Raw genomic sequence first — 18,172 nt, forward strand, 5'->3', positions numbered from 1 at the left:
CCAATAGAAAATCGGCATGGTTGGTCATGGGCTTGGTTTTATGCCTGTTTTAACGCCTTAACTGTCCTTTTCCCCATCGCCTTACGCCAAGGGTAGGGGGTGTGCATAGGCAGAAACTAACCTATGCTTAAAACTTTCTTTAGTGAAAGTTCATACTTACACTTTTGTGTGTTTTATTTCTCCATTCACCCGCTTATTTGAAGCGCGTGGATTTTTTTTTCACCTGCTCTTTTTTTTTTTTTTTTAAATACAAAAAGCAACGTAACTGTTTAAGGTAAGTAAACCCATTTTCCTTATATGGTATATATATATTTTTTTTTTATCTAGTGGTGTTCGTGGCTCTAAACAGTAAATGATGTGTTGCTATCAGCCAAAAAAAATGCTACTAGTTTTAGAAATGGATTTTTAGCTAGCGTTAGCTTTGATTGCTAAACCGTTTACGTCGTCAACAAAGAGTAGTTTGTCATTTTCTGGTTTCTCTAATAAAGTATGAAGTTTAACTTGCATAGTATTTACAGACTTATGTTGTTGTTGCTGTTTCACTCTTATCTTTGTTGTTTAAACTGTGTACTGTCACTTTGGTTTGCTGTGCCATGCTTTGCGTTAGCTCTCCTTTGGTGTGTATGGCAGGGACATGTCTCGACATGACGCCGGTCCTTGCCCTGACATACACAAGGCCTGCTGCTGTGATACGGCTACATGTATTGTTGACTCACAAACTAGCACTAGAGCTGTGGAACTCGTGTTTTACACACTTTTAGTAGCAGAAATGTCGCTTTAACTAAAAACGGAGAAACTTTTTTAAAGCATATCCCTGTTCTGTGTTCGTCTCATTTCGCCTCCTGTTTATATACAGTCATTGCTCCTGTCCAGTCCAGTTTAGTCCAGTTCAGTGACGGGCATGTGTTAGCGGAAGGCTTGTTGCAGGATCTTGTTAGTAAACTACGCTCACTGCATTTGTTTAACCATTTTTGTTTCGGACTAGATGTCCTTTAAATACACCAGTCTAATATTTCAATTACGTGGCAGACAGAGCCTTGCCTTATTAAAGAGACTAAGATGTTTATCAGAGTTATGTTAATACTTTATACACAGTTTATGGTCACACAGTTAATCCCAGTGTATTTTTTGTTTTTTTACTGTATCACTAAGTTTTATTTTCATGTCTGTAGATGATTGACACAGTAACAGGCCCTGTGGCACAGCCCTTTGCAGCCCAGCTGAAGGCCCTGATTGATCTGGAGGGCCGATACCAACCAAAGCTGAGTGGCTTGAGGTTCATTGAAAGCGCCCAGGACAATGGCCTCAGGATGACTTCCCGACTCAGGGAGCTGGAGGTGAAGGACCTGCTTTCACTGACCAGGTTCTTCGGTTTCAGTTCAGAGAGCTTCTCGCTGGCTGTCAGTTTGCTGGACCGATTTCTGTCTGTCATGAAGGTTTGTAAATGCAGTACATTTTGCTTACTTTCTTAAAATCTTAGCAGTTGTTCCGTTCTCCAATATCCATTTCCCCATCTCCTACAGATTCAGCCAAAGCACCTTTCTTGTGTCGGTCTGTGCTGCTTTTACATCGCTGTGAAGTCCACAGAAGAAGAGAAGAACGTGCCTCTGGCCAATGACCTGATTCGCATCAGTCAGAATCGCTTTACAGTGTCTGACATGATGAGGATGGAGAAGATCATCATGGAGAAGCTCTACTGGAAGGTGAAGGCCCCCACGGCCCTGCGCTTTCTCCGCGTCTTTCACAGCCACGTCCTGGAGCAGCTCGACGCTGAGAGGTAAGGACAGACGGTCACACCAACCTGCAGGGCAGAGCTATGACTCAACGAGATTATATTTACTCTACTAAAATGTGTCTTCTCATATTTGGTTTGAAAGCTAACACTAACCAAAAATATATATATATATTTTTTTAGCCAACAGGCACAGTCCTTTTTGAAATCGTGTAGACTTTTAGACATGTGACAGGGTGTTAGAAAACAAATATGCAAGTCCCCCCTTTTTTCAAACGTTACCTTTAAAAAAAAAAAAAAAATAGAAATCCTTTTGGTTGGCGCTTTTTTTTAATTTTTTTTTTATCACTATTTATGTAAGCTGTACTTCACATTCAGTTTGCTTTGACACTAAAAGCATTTTTTCCCTTTAGCATGAAGATCCTGAGCCTTGAGAGACTGGAGGCGCAGCTGAAAGCCTGTCACTGCTCATTTGTCTTCTCCAAAATAAAGGTAAGCCAAAACAACTACTCTCTCCACATTGAAAATAATGACTTATTTCAATGCTTTTCTGCGCTTTTCATTAAAAATCAGACTGCTTTTGTCTTGTACACTTCTCGTTTGTTGTTGTATCTCAGGTATAATGTAAGTCATCTGTGTCGATTTACTTTTAAATGTTGTCATAGTTTCTACTTTTTTTTTTTTTTTTTTTTTAAAAACAAGAGACTGTGTTTGTGTTTCTGTGCAGCCATCTCTGCTTGCCCTGGCTCTCCTGTGTTTTGAGGCCCATGATGAACATGACCCAGAGCACCTTGACAAAATATCTGAGGCCTTGAGCAATCTGCAGCAGCAGCTAAATGTAAGTCCAGCTCTGAGCCTTTTGCTTTAAAGAATATATACGAGCAGTTCAAACTAATCCTTATTTTAAACTGGGCCTCAGAAGACACAAGCCCTTTATGCCAACGTTCTTCTGATTGGTTGCCCCTAGCAGGCAGAAGGTTTAAACAACAGGTCAGTGGGACTTGTGTGCTCATGGCTACACCCGTGTGCCTTATTAGGAATAGGTCCATCTTATCAACATACAGGTCAAAGAATAGGAAAAACTATCAAAATTTGGTTTGAGTTTGCTCAACTCAAACCAAAATGGCTCGTTTTTAACATTATTGCATATTAGTGTTTTTGTCTAACAGTTAATATAAGGTGGTGATGATCCATGCAGTGTAGCTTAATGAATTTTAATGCTTCTTGCCAAGTGTTAAGCAGAGAAAGATGTGACTCCTCTTTCCTGCAGATCAAAGACGGGGATCTGGTTTGCATGCGGGAGCTAGTTGGAAAATGCTTGGCTGAGTACGCCACCACTAAGTGCTGCAGGCCAAACGTCCAGAGACTTCGCTGGACTATTTCAGGAAGAACTGCACGTCAGCTGAAGCACAGCTACTACAAGATCACTCACCTTCCCACCATACCTGAGTCAGCTTGTTAAAACCTGGGCGTCCAAGTGGGTGACTTGACATGGAAAGAAAAATTACAGCATTACCACTGTTACATCTTTGTCCTCTGACTGGATGTAACATGCAGTATGGTCACCCACTTACAGCTCCAGCTTTATTTTCCTTAGAGACCTTCATCTGTGATGATGGATGTCTTTAAGGAAATGCTTTTTTTTTATCCCTTAAGTTTGTAATCATATGTTGATCAGACACATTTTTCTATCCCTATGACAAGGAGTAATTCTTCCTCAGAAAGGTTGAAGTTTTACTTTCTTGGTTGAGCCGTTTGCACAGGTGTCTAGTATGTTCTTGTTTAAATCCGTACCACGGTGTTTGGTGTTTCCCTGGAACGGGTTGCTGGTTTTAAGCTAATAAGTATAGAACCACCTAGGTCCTCAGTCCACCATGTGGAAGAGGAGGGAGAGGGATTTTGTGAACAGCAAAAAAATGGAACCAAAAGATCGGGCCCAAAGTCCTTCACTCCCACCCTAGGTTGCTAAGCTGTCCTGAATGCACACTCCTACCCAAGGTGATGATTTTTTTTTTTTTTTGTTAAAACATTTTATTTTGATGTGGCGAGGGAGCTCTGGTTTGTACCAGGGAAATGAAGCTAGTGATGATCCTGTTATCTACAGCTCATCAGTGTTTGAGATGAAACGTTACCAACGGTTACAGATGAGTTGTTTTCACTAACTCTTAATTTGTGGACACCGTGTGTAGCACCACAAATATACTGAGTTAAGTTGTTAGTTTTTAGAGAGCACTCAGAAAACCCCAAAAAAGGTCATTGCAGTGGAAATTCAGGTTGAAATTTATATCGCATTTTCTGTGCCAGTTTCCCTGTTTAGTTTGATTTTAGTGACAAAACAAAATGTGGTCTCAAATTCAAAATGACTGAATACGCCATCTGATTAACCTATGTATTTGTACCTTTCAATAAAACTTTATTGAAAAGCTATTGCTGAGTGCACTTTGTTTTTATTAAAACATGTCAGAAAATTCTCATAACGAGAGTTATCAACTTCCTTTGTAGAGCCTTCCCACTCCCCACATCCGGTTTGCACAAAATCAGTCCTTTGAGGACGAGACCAATGATGTGACAGCCAGGCTTTTTAGTTCGTCTCAAGGCAAATTCTTGTCACAGTAGACCGAATGAATCCACTGTTGTTCTGCACATTGTGCATGAGGCAGAGGTAACTCCTCAAGCATGTACTAGCATCATGGTAAGGGTCACTTCTGTAAGCTGGAAAAGTCTGGACCGCCACCGGCAAAATTCCCAGAGATCTCTGCACCGCTGAAGTCAAATCCAGGATTCTAACAAAGGAAAAAAAGAGTCAGTAAGACATACTGCTGATTGTTAATCTGTAATTAAGATTTCCCGAGGATAGATGTATCTGAGTTTAAGAAACAGATGTAAGAAGACAAACTCATCACTGAGTGCTCATCTCAACAATTTCCAGAATCACAGCAGTAACACTGCAATGAGTGTTTAATAAAGTCTAAAGATACTTATTAGGTTAGTTAGTGATAGTAAATTAGCCACAGGTGTGCATACAAATGGTTGGTAGTCTCACTGTTAGCCCTGCAACAGACTGGTGACCTGTCAGCCTCTCACACAATATCAGCAGAGAGACTTCAGCTCATCCTGATTTGGATAAATAGTTAAGAAGATGAACTGATGGATGGATTTCTTGATAAAGGGCTTTGAGGTTGAAAGCGATGCCTTCATCAACTTAACAGATCATCACCTTTAAAACATTCTCAGGAATGAGCTCTGACAGCCAGACTTTCAGAACCCCTTACAGGTTTCATTACGCAAAATATGTAATATGTTAAGTCAGTGACTCAACACACTGCCACATAATTGCAAGTTAGCAATGTCGCACATTACATCAGAAATCTCTATCGTAATGAGGAAGACATTTTCCAATCTTTCCTTCAAGCTGAAGTGTTACTGATAATCCTACAACTCAAAGAGCATGTCAGCTGCATTTCTGAGAATTAAGGTGGCATGGTTATTTTTTTCCTCTTTAGCCTACCCAGAAATGACCATCACAGAGTTCCCTTGATTATTTCCCTTCATTATTTATGGATTTGCTTCATTTATAAGAAAAACAGATTTATCACAACCTGGGGACTGAGTTATTATTAATGGATTGGGAATGAAAACATTAGTCAGATGTCTATATTTCAACAATCCAAAACATACTCTCATTACACCAGTCCAACTGCATATCTAATCAGCCAATCACATGGCAGCAACTTAATACAGTTAGCCATACACACATGGTCAAGATGATGTGCTGAAGTTCAAACTGAGCATCAGACCGAGGAATAAAGGTCATTTAAGTAACTTTTTTGGAATATTTATATTTCAGAAACTGCTCATCTCACAGCAATTTCCCCACAGACCCACCTGTGGGGTTTATGGAGAATGGTTTGAAAAAGAGAAAATATCCAGTTATTGGCAGCTCTGTAAGAAAAAATATATTGTTGATAGTGGAGGTCAGAGGAGACTGCCCTGACTGCTTCAAGCTGCAGGTAGCAGGAGCTTCAATAACTCAGTTACTACTTGTTACAACCAAGATGTAGAAAAGAGTTTCTCTGGAAACACAACATGCTGAAAATCAAAGCAGATAAACTACAACAGCAGAAGACCCATTCTGTCAGCTAAGAACAGGAAACTGATGCTACAATTCAAGCGGGCTCAAATTGGACAATAGTCTCAATCTCTGCTGCAACATTTGGATGGATCCACGTGGCCCTGTATCAAAAGTTCAGACTGCTAGTGGTGGTGATGGTCTAATGATACTGGAAATAGGCTGTGGTGTTTAAATTATGCTCAACTGGTACTAATGAGCCCACAGACCAAAACCTGAGTATTTTTGCTGACCATGTCAATCCTGTCATGACCACAGCGTACCCATCTTCTCATGGCTGTTTCCATTAAGATAACACACCATGTCACAAATCTCAAATCATCTCAAAGCGGTGTCTTGAACATGACAGTGGTCTCAAATGGCCTCCACGGTCACCAGATCTCAATCCATTAGAGTACCTCTGGGATGTGGCAGAACTGGAAATTCACATCATGAATGCTGACAAGTCTGCAGCGACTGTGTGACGCTATTATGTCAACATAGAACAAAATCTCAGAGGAATATTTCCAGCACCTTGTTGAATCTGTGCCATTAAGAATTAAAGCAGCCCTGAAGGCAAAATGGGCTCCAAACCCAGGCAGTTGTAAGATGTGTACCTAATGAAGTGACCAGTAAGTGTATGTAAAGCCTTTAAAAGTTTCCTTTTTAGAAGGTGGTCCTAACCTGGCTGAAAAAGTAGCAGCTGTGCAGTAGAAGAAATGTATTAGGATTACATGCGTACAATATACAACAGTCATTAGGATGTACAGTAGAGTCGACGGTGCTACAGAGGTCAGCGAATCAAACTCACCTCTCGCTGAAACCTCTCCAGAGTGAGTTTTCTCTGCATCTGGTCTTGGACCCAAGCATTTGCACAATACTCCCCCTCCAGTAGCGAGGACCAGCAGTTTCCTGCTTCTCTGTTGGTCTTCATCAGAATGATCCGGATAAGACATTTATCCTCTAAGGAAATGATCAGCAAAGCAAACAATGCATCAAGCTGGCTCTCATTAAACTCTAATTTGGTAGTTTCGGAGAATGTCTCCTTTCTATTTGACCATTTCTAATACAACAATGACATAATACAAAGGGTGAACATAAAGCCCCCAGTAACTTAACATAAGTAACATAAAGACATGAATGATTGAATATCACAAGTCTTAACACAGCCAGTCAACAGCAATCGTTAGAGTTATAAGGATAGTTATTAATTCCCTTAATATTTCTGTGAGTGTGTCACTTACCTAGTGTCCATGTGGCCTCATCTGATACAGTTGTTCCAAATAGCTTTCCCTGGCAAAAAAATAAAATAAAAAATCAATAATATCCGTTTTATTCATATCAGCACACCTGGACCTGTTCTTGGAAGAGTTAAAAGACCTGCACATGATGACCCGACAGGTCTAGCTGCGTTACAGCAAAATACAGTGAAGTTACATACTCTTTGCGTACACACAACAGCCCGACTGATTTCATTGTACGGTATCAAAATAGGCGAAACTGCTGATTAACTGTGACGTGGACTTTTAGGTCCAACTGTGATAAGTATGACGGAAAGGGGCTACATGAATGGTCTTACAAGGCTGGGTTGTGTTTACTGGTTAGTTCAGTCACTGGGTAAAAGAGGGTGAGAGTGGGGTGGAGTTGGAGGATACACCAGGAATCGCATTATCTTACTTTCTGCAAATAAAGATCACAGCATGCAGGTTCATCTCGGGACCTGGGAGACACTTTGGTGCCCTACCTTGAATATTTCCTTTCCCTTGACCAACAGCTCGATGTCTCTGGACCCCAGGTGACACTTGACCTCTTTAGCAGTGGTCCCGTGAGGCACGTTGACTTCAATGAAGACCTCCTCCATGGTCTGGTACCAAAAGCCCCATGGCGTCTTGCAGGGGACGACACCGCTCCTCTCCTCGAAGTGTACCGACATGCTACGGCTGCACGCCGGCTCACGGGTCGGCTAACCTCCGCTGACCAGCTTCCAGCGTGAAACCGAGCCGATCGAAGATACGCTGGAGGCTTGCTGTGCGGTTAACTGTTACAGTTACCTATATGTTTTTTAACTTTAAAGGACTGTTTTTAAGTTGGTGTATTTTACCTCTCCCTGTGGTGTTTTCCCCTCACAAGCTCCAAATTTCTTCTTCTTCTTCTCAGTCTCGGTGTCATTTCCGGTTGTGAAAATCACGGAAGCTGCAGCGCCATCTACTGCCCGATAGGATGAACCAGTAATTAGAAAACCTTGCTCCTATGAGACACACCATAGACTCTTTAGCTAGGATTTTTCTTTCTTTTTAATGTTACTGAAATGCCACGTGTTGTATTTATTTCCTGTTTTTAATGCTCCTATTTTAACTATTATTAGTTAGTTATTTTAACTAAATAAAGCAACTAAATCCGGAGTTTTTCTAAAAATGGAGTGGATTTTCTAATCTGTTAATTAGATTACTCTCCCTGCCTCGTTGTTTCCTGCGTCCATATGCATACCTACTGGTAACTTTAGCGACACATAAGCAGAAATCCTGCTCTGAAGTGGCTCTTTTTTCTTTTTCTTTTTTTTAATTTTATGAACTTGTGAAACCTGATTCAAAACCAAGGATGACCGTCCCTTCATTAACTTTAGCTGCTTTTATCTGCTGGATGAGGTAAGTCCTGTCTGTGGAGTTAAACGTGGAGCAGAAAGCAGTGATCGTGCGAGTTTAAGGTTTGATTTTCTCTCTGCAGTCTAGGTAATGTATGGGGAAATGAAAAGATATACTCAGACAACATCACTCGCATTCTGGACAGACTTCTAGATGGTTATGACAACAGACTGCGACCCGGTTCTGGAGGTAATTTAAACTTTATGTCCTAATACCTTGCTCCTTCGAGATAAAGACATTATGCAACAGCCCTTTTTGTGCTCTTAGGTACATTTTGCTTTTGTTAATTAATGTTGCAGGCGGTGTCACCGAGGTGAAGACAGACATCTTTGTCACCAGCTTTGGACCTGTTTCAGATGTTGAAATGGTAAGATAGTACTTCTGTCAGGAAGTGTGTATGTGCTGACTGTGGGAGATAATAGTGCTTCAGTGACCAGCCTTATGGGCACTCTGCCATGAGACCATCTAATGAGCTTTAATCTGTTTGACCAGCCCTATAACTCCGTTATTGATGGCCTCTAAATCAATATGACAACATGTCAGAGAGCGAGGATGGCTGAGTGGATTGATTAATGATTATCAGGGATGAGTGGCATCCATCACTGCCTCATCGTCTCCCCTCACCTTTCACTCTGTATTGAAATGTCGCCTCGGTCTTGTGCGTGCTGATGAATGGACGAAGATAGACATTTCATTCTTGAATCTGGGATTGTAGTTGTGGGTTTTTTTTGTATCAAAACAATATTACGTTTGTGCCTCAGGAGTACACCATGGACATGTTTTTCCGCCAGATGTGGGTTGATGAGAGGCTGAAATTCGAGGGCCCCATTGAAATCCTGCGGCTGAATAACCTCATGGTGGACAAAATTTGGACGCCAGACACTTTCTTCAGAAATTCCAAGAAGTCCATTTCCCATAACATGACCACACCCAACAAGCTCTTCCGCATCATGCAGAACGGGACTGTCCTTTACACCATGAGGTGATTTTTCACAGTGAACGTGTAGTTTTGTTCTTTGTTTTTTTTTTGTTTGTTGGAGCAGATCATCTTTGCTAAACACAAGACCAAATCAAAACATTTATCAGAGACTGATCCCAGCTCCTGCTTTCAGGCTCACAATCAGTGCAGAGTGTCCAATGAGCCTGATGGATTTCCCTATGGATGGCCACTCCTGTCCTCTGCGGTTTGGAAGCTGTGAGTATTTCAGACCGACGCTAGCATCCAGGAATATCCAGATTGATAAATATGACCAAACCTTGAGCATGTTGATGTGATATTTTCTTCCTGTTTTAGATGCCTACACCAGCAGTGAAATTATATTTACCTGGAGGAAGGGGCCAATAGCTTCCGTGGACTGTCCCAAAGAGTCAATGAGTCTTCTGCAGTATGATCTTGTCGGACAGACTTTGTCCAGGGAGATATTCAAATCAAACACAGGTAATGCAAAATAAAAAAACAAACCTATTTTCATAAGCAGCCTATTATGGCCGTAGCCACATATACAAGCATAATTAAAAGATCCTCAAGTGTTTATTAATGTTTGAGTAGAAAGGGGTCAAATGAGTGTCTGCAAGCCCTGCACTAGTGTCCATTACTCCCCGCAGGAGGCCGATATATAAAAGCAAAGACTTCCTTGAGCCACCATCTAAGATGATTAAGTGGTCAGGCCCTAATGTGTACCGTGCACCTTAATAGAATAGAATAGAATAGAATAGAATAGAATAGAATAGAATAGGCCTTTATTGTCATTGTACATGTACAACAAAATTCTGGGTGCTCCACATCAACTGTGCCGGAATAAAATATAAATAGTAAACCGCTTAAAAACCGTGTAGAACCCCAGTGGATGCTCAGGCGGGGTGGGGGGTGAGTTTTATGTGTGTGCATTTTCTCTTTTTACCAGGAGAAAGCCTCCCTGCTGTGAATCCAGCACATTCCTCGAATGGAGCAGAAAAGGATGAGGCAGGCTCCAAAATGTAGCGATGATACACATTTAAGAAAGACAGAGTGAGACAGAGGACGTCTAAATAAGTGTGTGTGAGCGTGCATGATGCAGCACGTTTTCGGTCTGTGAATGTCTGCATGCATGTGTTCAGACAGAGCAGGGCAGCAAACACATAGTGGCACTGCATGCTCTCCGCCAGCCCCCACCTCACTGGCTCCTTCCCCCTCTTCCTCTTTCCTTCCTTCCTTTTTTTGTCCCACTGTCTTCTCTCCTCTCTTCCTATCTCCTCTTTCTTTTGCTCCCTTAGACTTAGCAGCCTGTTCCTGTCCTGGCAGCATCAATAACTGGTTCTCTCAGCTGCTATTCCCTTTTGAAGGGCAAGCAAGGGCATCCGTTCTGTGCGACCACGCTCTGTCCCTCACACTCGCTGTCTTCTCACGTGCTGTTTATCTTGCAGGTCACTACTCTGTGCAGGTGGTCTATTTTCACCTCCAGAGGAAGCTGGGCTACTACCTCATACAGACCTACATCCCTCTTATCATGGTTGTCGTACTGTCACAAGTCTCTTTTTGGATCAACAAAGAGTCTGTTCCTGCACGCACAGTTGCTGGTATGCCCCCTCTTCCCTCATGCCCAGTTTGATCTAATCTCCCTCTGCATGTGTGATTCATGAATACTCTGCTGCCCTTCAGGCATCACCACAGTGCTGACCATGACCACCTTAAGCATCAGTGCCCGCCAGTCTCTACCTAAAGTAGCCTATGCCACGGCAATGGATTGGTTCATTGCTGTGTGTTTTGCCTTCGTGGCGTCAGCTCTCGTCGAATTTGCGGCAGTGAACTACTTCGCCACCTTGCAGGCCCACCGTCTGAAGAAGAAGGCAGCCAGACAGGAGAAGCTTGAGGTCCTGGCCACCGGCAGCGATGATGATGACACAGTTTCGGTAAGCAGTTTTCATATTAAAATGTAGAAAAGCTGTATATAACTTCTTTAAAGGGGAACCCTACTGATCTTTTCACCAGAGGGCCTGATAAATGACTCAAAAATGAGCAAATTTCATTGGGGTGAGAACAGAATGAATCCTCTTTAGCCAGCTCCTCGGCTCTGTGGGATAATGGTTACAAGCTACATTTACTGTTAAGAGCCAGTGTGGCTGGGGTTTACTGTGGGTAATGCAGTCACCAGATAGTGTTAAGAAAGATGAATGTAAAGAAGCCATTTCTGAATCTGAACCACCTATTTCGATGCGTTTTAAAAGTCACTGTCAAGCACTAATGCTTAAATGTTTGGGGTCAATTAAAAAAGAAAACTACTTTTTACATTAAATCGATCAGAAATAACAAAAACTGATAAATGGAATTATTAATCATGATTTTTAATGCATATGTGGGTGGCATATCCAGCAATCGTGACACTAATGGCACTTTCATCATCTAATGCAAGTTTATAATGCTGAAAACATTGCACTCACACTAATACAAGCGGCAACACATTTAGTGAGTGAGTGTGTGAGAATTCAGCCCCTGTGCTTACATTGTAGTTTTAAAAACCCCACATTTTTGTAGAACAGTCATTATGCTTGATGTGAGAAATGAAGGCTATTCATGTGGGACCCTGACATAAAACCTCTGGTGTGTACTACTTCCTACACAGAACAGGACCGCGGTTTCTAACCTGAAAAAAAAAGAGAAGTGGAGATCTGAGCAGCTGAGTCTTTAGTCTGAGAAACGAACACCTCACAGGTCCTCAACTGGCAGCTTCATTAAAGTGCCAGATTGTAGTGGTTGGAAAGAGAGTAGTACACTCCTTTGTGTGAATTTTCTTTTGGGCACAATTTCTTGTGTGGTATAATCTTCATTCACTTGGAAAAAGACCAAATTTATTTTTTCAGGTTGATTGTGAGATTCTAATCAACTCCACAGGAGCTCAAGGTCCAGACAGTTCTCAGTGGAGTTATCGTAAATGAGAAAAATTCTTTTTAGTGATAAATCAACCTTTACATTGGATAAACATAAAACAGGTAACATAAATGTCAACAGAACAAACAGGCTTTTATAGATATTCCAGTAAAATCATTAAATCAAGGATTTATAGTTCTAATTCCATCAGTTATTAATTGTTATATTAGAACAATTTGCTTTTCTTTCAAAACCATGGACATTACGGAGTAACCGTAATGCTGAGAGGTAGTGTAAGTCTCACAGTGGTGTAATGGAGCAATTCTAAATATGTAGTTTAGATTAACCTGGTCTTTTAAGAAATAATCCATTTTTTCAGCAAAGCAATAAAGCAAAACTGTATACTGTATGTTTTAAAGGCTATATCTGGGAATGCACTTATTCATTTTGTTGCTAAGGAGGGATATGTTGCCAAGATGCAGTGAGTTTCCAGTTATGAACATGGAGACTTGTATACCCTATAGGCTGCATCTTTATAGCCAGTTTCATGAGTTGACTGGATAAGTGTTGTCTTAAAAAAAAATTTTTATAGGAACACAATGCTCGGTTATTTCATCTTTTCCACAGTGTATTTACAGCACTAATAATGGCGAATCTATAGGTACAGAGCCTCTGAGTCTCTAGTTGATGCAGTGATGTTAGTGACGAGGAGACAGTCAGCAGCTGCAGAAGCAGAAAAAAGAAACCATGTCACACACACGGCTCTTTTTCTATGCATTTCCAAGTAGTCCCCCTGCCTCTTTCGCTCTTCTCACTTAGGGCACACCATGCATTAAAAAGTAATATGGGCTGTTGTGTACTCTCATCTCTGGGCTAGCTATATACTGTCTGCTTTATGCTAATACAGTAAGCCACCCCGGTGTCCTCCTGGGACCTGCCTCACGTGTAGATCTCATGGTTAGATGCTCGCTTTAAAAATAGCTTCAGTGTGAGAACAGAGAGCAGCTCCAGCACTCCTCCCCGTGTGATCTCACAGCCATCATATATGCATCCTCAAAACTTCCTGCTGCTTCCTATAGAAATGTAGAGATGCATGCCATGGCGAGAACGCTCCTGTGGAAACAAACACGGCTTGCAGCCTTGCATACACGACACTAACATGTTAGCATGTGTTCCCATTTATAAATTTGGAGGTTAAAAATCTGCCCCATCTCTCTTTTTTTCTTTTTTTTTTACATCCACCCCCTCCCTTTCAGTGATTACCACAAAACCAACACTTACCTCATTTTACCTCTTTCCACTTTTCCACAAAATCATTCCTGCTGCTCCCCCCATCAGTCGGACAGCAGCCCCCGGGAAGGCCTGAAGAGGAGAAACCACTCAGTGAGCCGCAGTGAGCCAGGAGATATTCCCCATCTGCCCATTTTCCTCCAGCAGGGCTCAGCCATTCCCCAAATCCCACAGCTGGCCGGCACCAGCCCTATTGATGCGTATGCCCGCATCCTCTTTCCCCTTTCCTTTGCTCTCTTCAACTTGATTTACTGGTATATCTATCTGGTCAAGGACACAATGGAGAAGCCCAGGTAAACATCCTGTTCTTAATTACACTGGTACATCTATTTTTGTCTATTTGTTATGTCTAATAGGGCAAAGGCAAAGTATATAGAAGTCCAGACATTTAAAAGGTAAGTAATCATCAATAATTCGTGAAAAAAAACAAGGTGGAAACGAAATGCGTGATACCAAGCATGAACTTATTCATCTGTGCTAGAGAGCTCCATTTTGGTCCAGACACCACTAAGCACAAAACTAAGACACATCTGAGTACATCTGCTAAAGGCTGCACTTTTATTTCAGTACATCAGAGAGGAAATGGGCACCACTGGCTTTTGCCCTAACATGATAAATACATTTTCCAGTTCAACAAAGAGTTTCTCTTCTTTCCTTTTCACGCTGCTTAAAATAACAGGTATAAATAAAAGACATTGATTTAAATTAGACCACAGTCCCCTTCAAGATGGTCTCCTTGAGCAGCCCTGCATCGTTCCTAGCGTTCCTGCTATTTATGGAGCTCAATATTCAAGTTGTAACCTTCATTTTGTGGATAATTACAAGCGACAGGAGTTTTTAAGCAGATGACTCCACAGAGCGCAGCCAGGGCTTTCACAGGGTTGGATCACAATGTCCTGAGAGGTCTGAGGGAGAACATGCGCCGTTGTGCTAACAGAGGATTCAAAATGCAGGGGTTTTAGCCACAGGACACAATCTGCACTCACTCTACCCCAAAATGAAATTTTACTTCAACAGTGCACCTTAACAGACTCACACATGCCAAACGGTTTGGACAGGACATCTGATCTGGGGAGCAATCTAAACATAGCGGGGGACATAAAAGTGGTGCAGCGCTGCACAAGTAGACTGTGGGTTTGCTGTTTTGAATATATTCGTTAAGATTATCCAGACAAGATACCCTTATGAAAAAGACACAACTTTTCAAATGTATTTCTCCTTGTTTACATCTCAATGTAAATGGTTAAATCTTACCTTCTGAGTCATGCTGAAAGCAGTGAAAATGGCTGACATAGAGTTGGAGGGTATCCGGCATTCTGCAGATGAAGTTAAAAACATCTTACGGTAAACAAAAAAAACAAAAAAACGTGTACACGCATACTTAGTCCGTGTCTCAAAAAGCCACAATCCTGTCTTGCTCATATAATAGTTTCAGTGGAACCATAACTACCCACAGTTTTTGTCAAACACTCATCTAGGCAGTAAAGACATCAATAATTTCTAATGCTGAAACAGCCCCGGGAGCTGTAGGCGAAAAAGGAAAAGAAAAAAAAAAGGAAAAGGAGAATGATGTTAGGTGGCGTTGCTGCTGCATTGATGCCAGCGCTGAGGCTTTTATCATCATCATCATAGATTTACAATACAACAACAGGCTGGACTCTCAGCTAATTTGAGAGGAAAGTAAGCATCACGCTCTGGTTTCTTTTAAGTAAGGTTTACCTGAGGGAGGGTGGCTGTGTTAGTGACAACAAACCTGAGTTTACTTTGTGCATCAACCACACGAACAAGCTTCTCTTCTTCACTTTCCCACCTATAAGTGAGCCGCTTATAGAGCACAAAGCTCCATGTCCAAGAAGGAAAAAGAGAGGTACAGTACAAAAAGACAGAGAGAGGCCGAGGGAGAGATGGTGGGGGAGAGATCTGTTATGTAACACTGGGGAGTGCAAATCTGCTCATCATGCTTCTCATGTTCCTGTCAGAGAATTTTTATGGTTGTTTTGTTTATAACGTTCTGCAGAATAATGAGAGAGACAAGATGGAGAGCATGAGAGCAGCTGCATCACATCTCTCCCCCTTTATATTTTCGCCATGTCTCTCGCCTGCTACTTTTTTCTTTTTCTTTTTTTTTTTAAGGAGAGGACAGGGAGCACGGTAACAGTTTTGGCTGTGCAGTATACTGCAGAGAGAGCATCTCTGAATGTGGAAACAGAGAGGCTTCTGTACACTCTGCTCACCCCCCCCCTTCCACTCTGCTGTATTCTGGTGTTGCAGGGTTATGGAGCTAGACTGAGAAGACCTGGAAAAGGGCATGTGCAGCCTGAGAGACCTTCAGCATCCAGCCGGCTTCACCTCACCCTCCTCTGCCTCAGCGAACGAGCTCTCAGCATTCACTGTGCTCTCATCTGACAGAGGAAATGAATCAGAAACTCATTTATTCTCCCGCTGCACATCTATTCATTTCACAGGCTATGACCACTGCCCACTTGTGTTCTGATCAGTAGCTGAAGAGCCGCCCTTTCACGGGCCTCGGCCACTTTAAAACCCCACCGCGGCACACATGACAACTTCTGAGACCCCCGGACCGAAGCTGACGACACACACACACACACACACACACACACACACACACACACACACACACACACACACACACACACACACGGTATGCATGACGCCCACACACACACACAAACCAAGAAACACATCAAAAAGATGTGGATGATATAATCTATGATGGCTTTAACTGGTGGTGATGCAACAGTGAACCAACACTTTCAGAAGCCTGCCCTCTACAGAAGCACAGCTCCCACTACAACAACATCAAAGGCAATTTAGAGGAGGCTGCATCCCTCCTTGAAGGCTCAAAAATGTACTGAAACCTGAAAAAGAAGAAGAAGAAGAAGACTTGTGGGCTTGTGTTTTCCACCCCACATTTCTGCTTTGGTTCTCCCCTTGCATTTCCAGAAGTACAGCAGGTCCTCTGGAAACACTGCAGGGAGGAGTACGATATATACCCATGGGTGATGGTGGTATTCTTTTCCTATTTTTGTATGTACGATGCATAAAAGATAGTTGTGTAAAGGTAGACTCGTGTACATGTGTTGGATTGATTCTGTTTTTCACCACTCAGTATATCCGGTAAGATGAAAATAGAGGGAATAAAGTTGTTCTTAACTTAATCTGACCATTTTAAACCCTGCAGTTTATCCCATTCTTCGACCTTGTCAGGAAATAGACAAACTCATCTTCCGTGTAATCAGCACGAAGAATAAAAGCAGCCTAAACGAACGCGGTTGTCGGTGTTTTCACTCCTGCCACAAACGCTTGTTTCTTCATTACGCACATTCACTTGTCCCTTTAATATTTTTCTCTGCAATGGAAACTGCTCATCCACCATCATCAGTCTCCACTCTTTGATCTTGGGCTGGCTGCACGCATGCGCCCCTCATTGGCTCCTCTGCACTGTCTGGAGTAAGTTGGATGTGCGCTCTCCTCACTCGCATCCCGAAGGCGCCTCAAAAACTGTTGCGATGGGGAGGATCAGGAAAAACCACTTTGGGATTTTGACTTTTTCTTTACTAGTGACTTTTGTGTGGGCTCAAAGGTAATCTCATTTTTTGCGTCTGTGTGTCTTGCATGCGATTTTAGCTCTATGTACGCGTGCCTGGCGCGTGACATTAATGCGCTATTTTTTTAATATGTGGTTCTTTTCTTGCATTACACCACCCTTTTCTCCGCAGCGTCAAGGATATCAAAGATCCGAGCAATATGCCTCTGGTAAAAGAAACAGTGGACAGGCTGATGAAAGGATACGACATTCGGTTGAGGCCAGATTTCGGAGGTAACGAGCAAATTGAAAACGGGAATGTCATGTTTTCACGCCCTCCTGACGTGCGATACATGTTTAATGAATCGCAAAATCTGCTTTGATTTACATAATTATCCCTTCACAGTCAAATAGGCCTTTCCAATTAGCCCAAGAGAGATGATGTGCATATATTTCATATGATGATGGGGGGCTTTTAACGTGATCGATACCGCTCATCAATGTTTGATTACGCCGCTAAATAAATGAAATTAACACCATTTAAGCTCATCTGTGTATCAAGCGTGTAGGGGTTTTTTTTTTCTTGATCGGGCTGATGATGCACAAGCCTTCTGTAGGTGCGGGGTTCGGAGAGGAACCTGCACTGGCGTCACGAATTTGTTAAAATTTACATGATGGTGAGAATAATTCATGTCCCGTGTTAATGCCTCCTTTTTCACCACCCCCTTCCTTCCTTCACAGGTGCCCCGGTGGCTGTGGGGATGAATATAGACATAGCCAGCATAGACATGGTCTCAGAAGTCAACATGGTAGGTGAATCTTTATTATCATTACCGCCCGCTTCATGTTGCCAAATGTACCTGGCACGGCCGCTATATCCTCTGAAGTGAGCTATACTTATCATGGGGGCAGTATACGTGATGGAGCCAGGTCGTTAATTACATTTAGAGGTGGGGGGGATATAAAAAAAATGTGAAGGCTTCCGTCCCCCCTCCTACTACCCCAAACA

At 42.2% G+C, this 18,172-nt stretch overlaps 4 protein-coding genes and 1 long non-coding RNA gene across 6 annotated transcripts in view; 3 read left to right on the forward strand and 2 right to left on the reverse strand.

Moving 5' to 3' along the window:
- The first annotated feature begins 72 nt into the window (after positions 1 to 72).
- On the forward strand, positions 73 to 4,159 carry ccng1 (cyclin G1). Its single transcript, XM_040016403.1, has 6 exons — positions 73 to 274; positions 1,173 to 1,436; positions 1,524 to 1,777; positions 2,146 to 2,224; positions 2,460 to 2,570; positions 3,003 to 4,159. Exons 2-6 carry the CDS (start codon positions 1,173 to 1,175, stop codon positions 3,192 to 3,194), a joined length of 900 nt encoding a protein of 299 aa, XP_039872337.1. The 5' UTR covers positions 73 to 274; the 3' UTR covers positions 3,195 to 4,159.
- On the reverse strand, positions 3,738 to 8,058 carry nudcd2 (NudC domain containing 2). The gene is made up of 5 exons (XM_040016404.1): positions 7,942 to 8,058; positions 7,585 to 7,866; positions 7,085 to 7,133; positions 6,652 to 6,803; positions 3,738 to 4,515 (listed from the first exon to the last, which is right to left on the reverse strand). The coding sequence occupies exons 2-5, from the start codon at positions 7,771 to 7,773 to the stop codon at positions 4,432 to 4,434; spliced, it is 474 nt and encodes a 157-aa protein (XP_039872338.1). The 5' UTR covers positions 7,774 to 7,866; positions 7,942 to 8,058; the 3' UTR covers positions 3,738 to 4,431.
- A 99-nt stretch (positions 8,059 to 8,157) lies between these two features.
- Positions 8,158 to 16,906, forward strand: gabra6a (gamma-aminobutyric acid type A receptor subunit alpha6a). The gene is made up of 10 exons (XM_040016401.1): positions 8,158 to 8,485; positions 8,565 to 8,671; positions 8,782 to 8,849; positions 9,244 to 9,464; positions 9,595 to 9,677; positions 9,777 to 9,920; positions 10,886 to 11,038; positions 11,121 to 11,371; positions 13,665 to 13,909; positions 15,888 to 16,906. Exons 1-10 carry the CDS (start codon positions 8,439 to 8,441, stop codon positions 15,904 to 15,906), a joined length of 1,338 nt encoding a protein of 445 aa, XP_039872335.1. The 5' UTR covers positions 8,158 to 8,438; the 3' UTR covers positions 15,907 to 16,906.
- LOC120724290 lies at positions 11,255 to 15,477 on the reverse strand. The gene is made up of 3 exons (XR_005693878.1): positions 14,871 to 15,477; positions 13,608 to 13,688; positions 11,255 to 13,049 (listed from the first exon to the last, which is right to left on the reverse strand). It is a non-coding gene; the product is annotated as an uncharacterized LOC120724290 (long non-coding RNA).
- A 111-nt stretch (positions 16,907 to 17,017) lies between the features above and the next one.
- The window catches only part of gabrb2a (gamma-aminobutyric acid type A receptor subunit beta2a), a 33,396-nt gene continuing 32,241 nt past the window's right edge, over positions 17,018 to 18,172 (forward strand). For both annotated transcript variants that reach the window (XM_040016394.1, XM_040016395.1), the window contains exons 1-3: positions 17,018 to 17,220; positions 17,357 to 17,457; positions 17,905 to 17,972. In XM_040016394.1, the coding sequence (XP_039872328.1) occupies positions 17,147 to 17,220; positions 17,357 to 17,457; positions 17,905 to 17,972 (243 nt within the window). In that variant the 5' untranslated portion in view covers positions 17,018 to 17,146. The remainder of the gene's footprint in view (positions 17,221 to 17,356; positions 17,458 to 17,904; positions 17,973 to 18,172) is intronic.

The sequence above is a fragment of the Simochromis diagramma genome, unplaced genomic scaffold (genome assembly GCF_900408965.1).
Source record: "Simochromis diagramma unplaced genomic scaffold, fSimDia1.1 OVJJ01000685.1, whole genome shotgun sequence".
In the NCBI taxonomy this organism is placed as follows: domain Eukaryota; kingdom Metazoa; phylum Chordata; class Actinopteri; order Cichliformes; family Cichlidae; genus Simochromis; species Simochromis diagramma.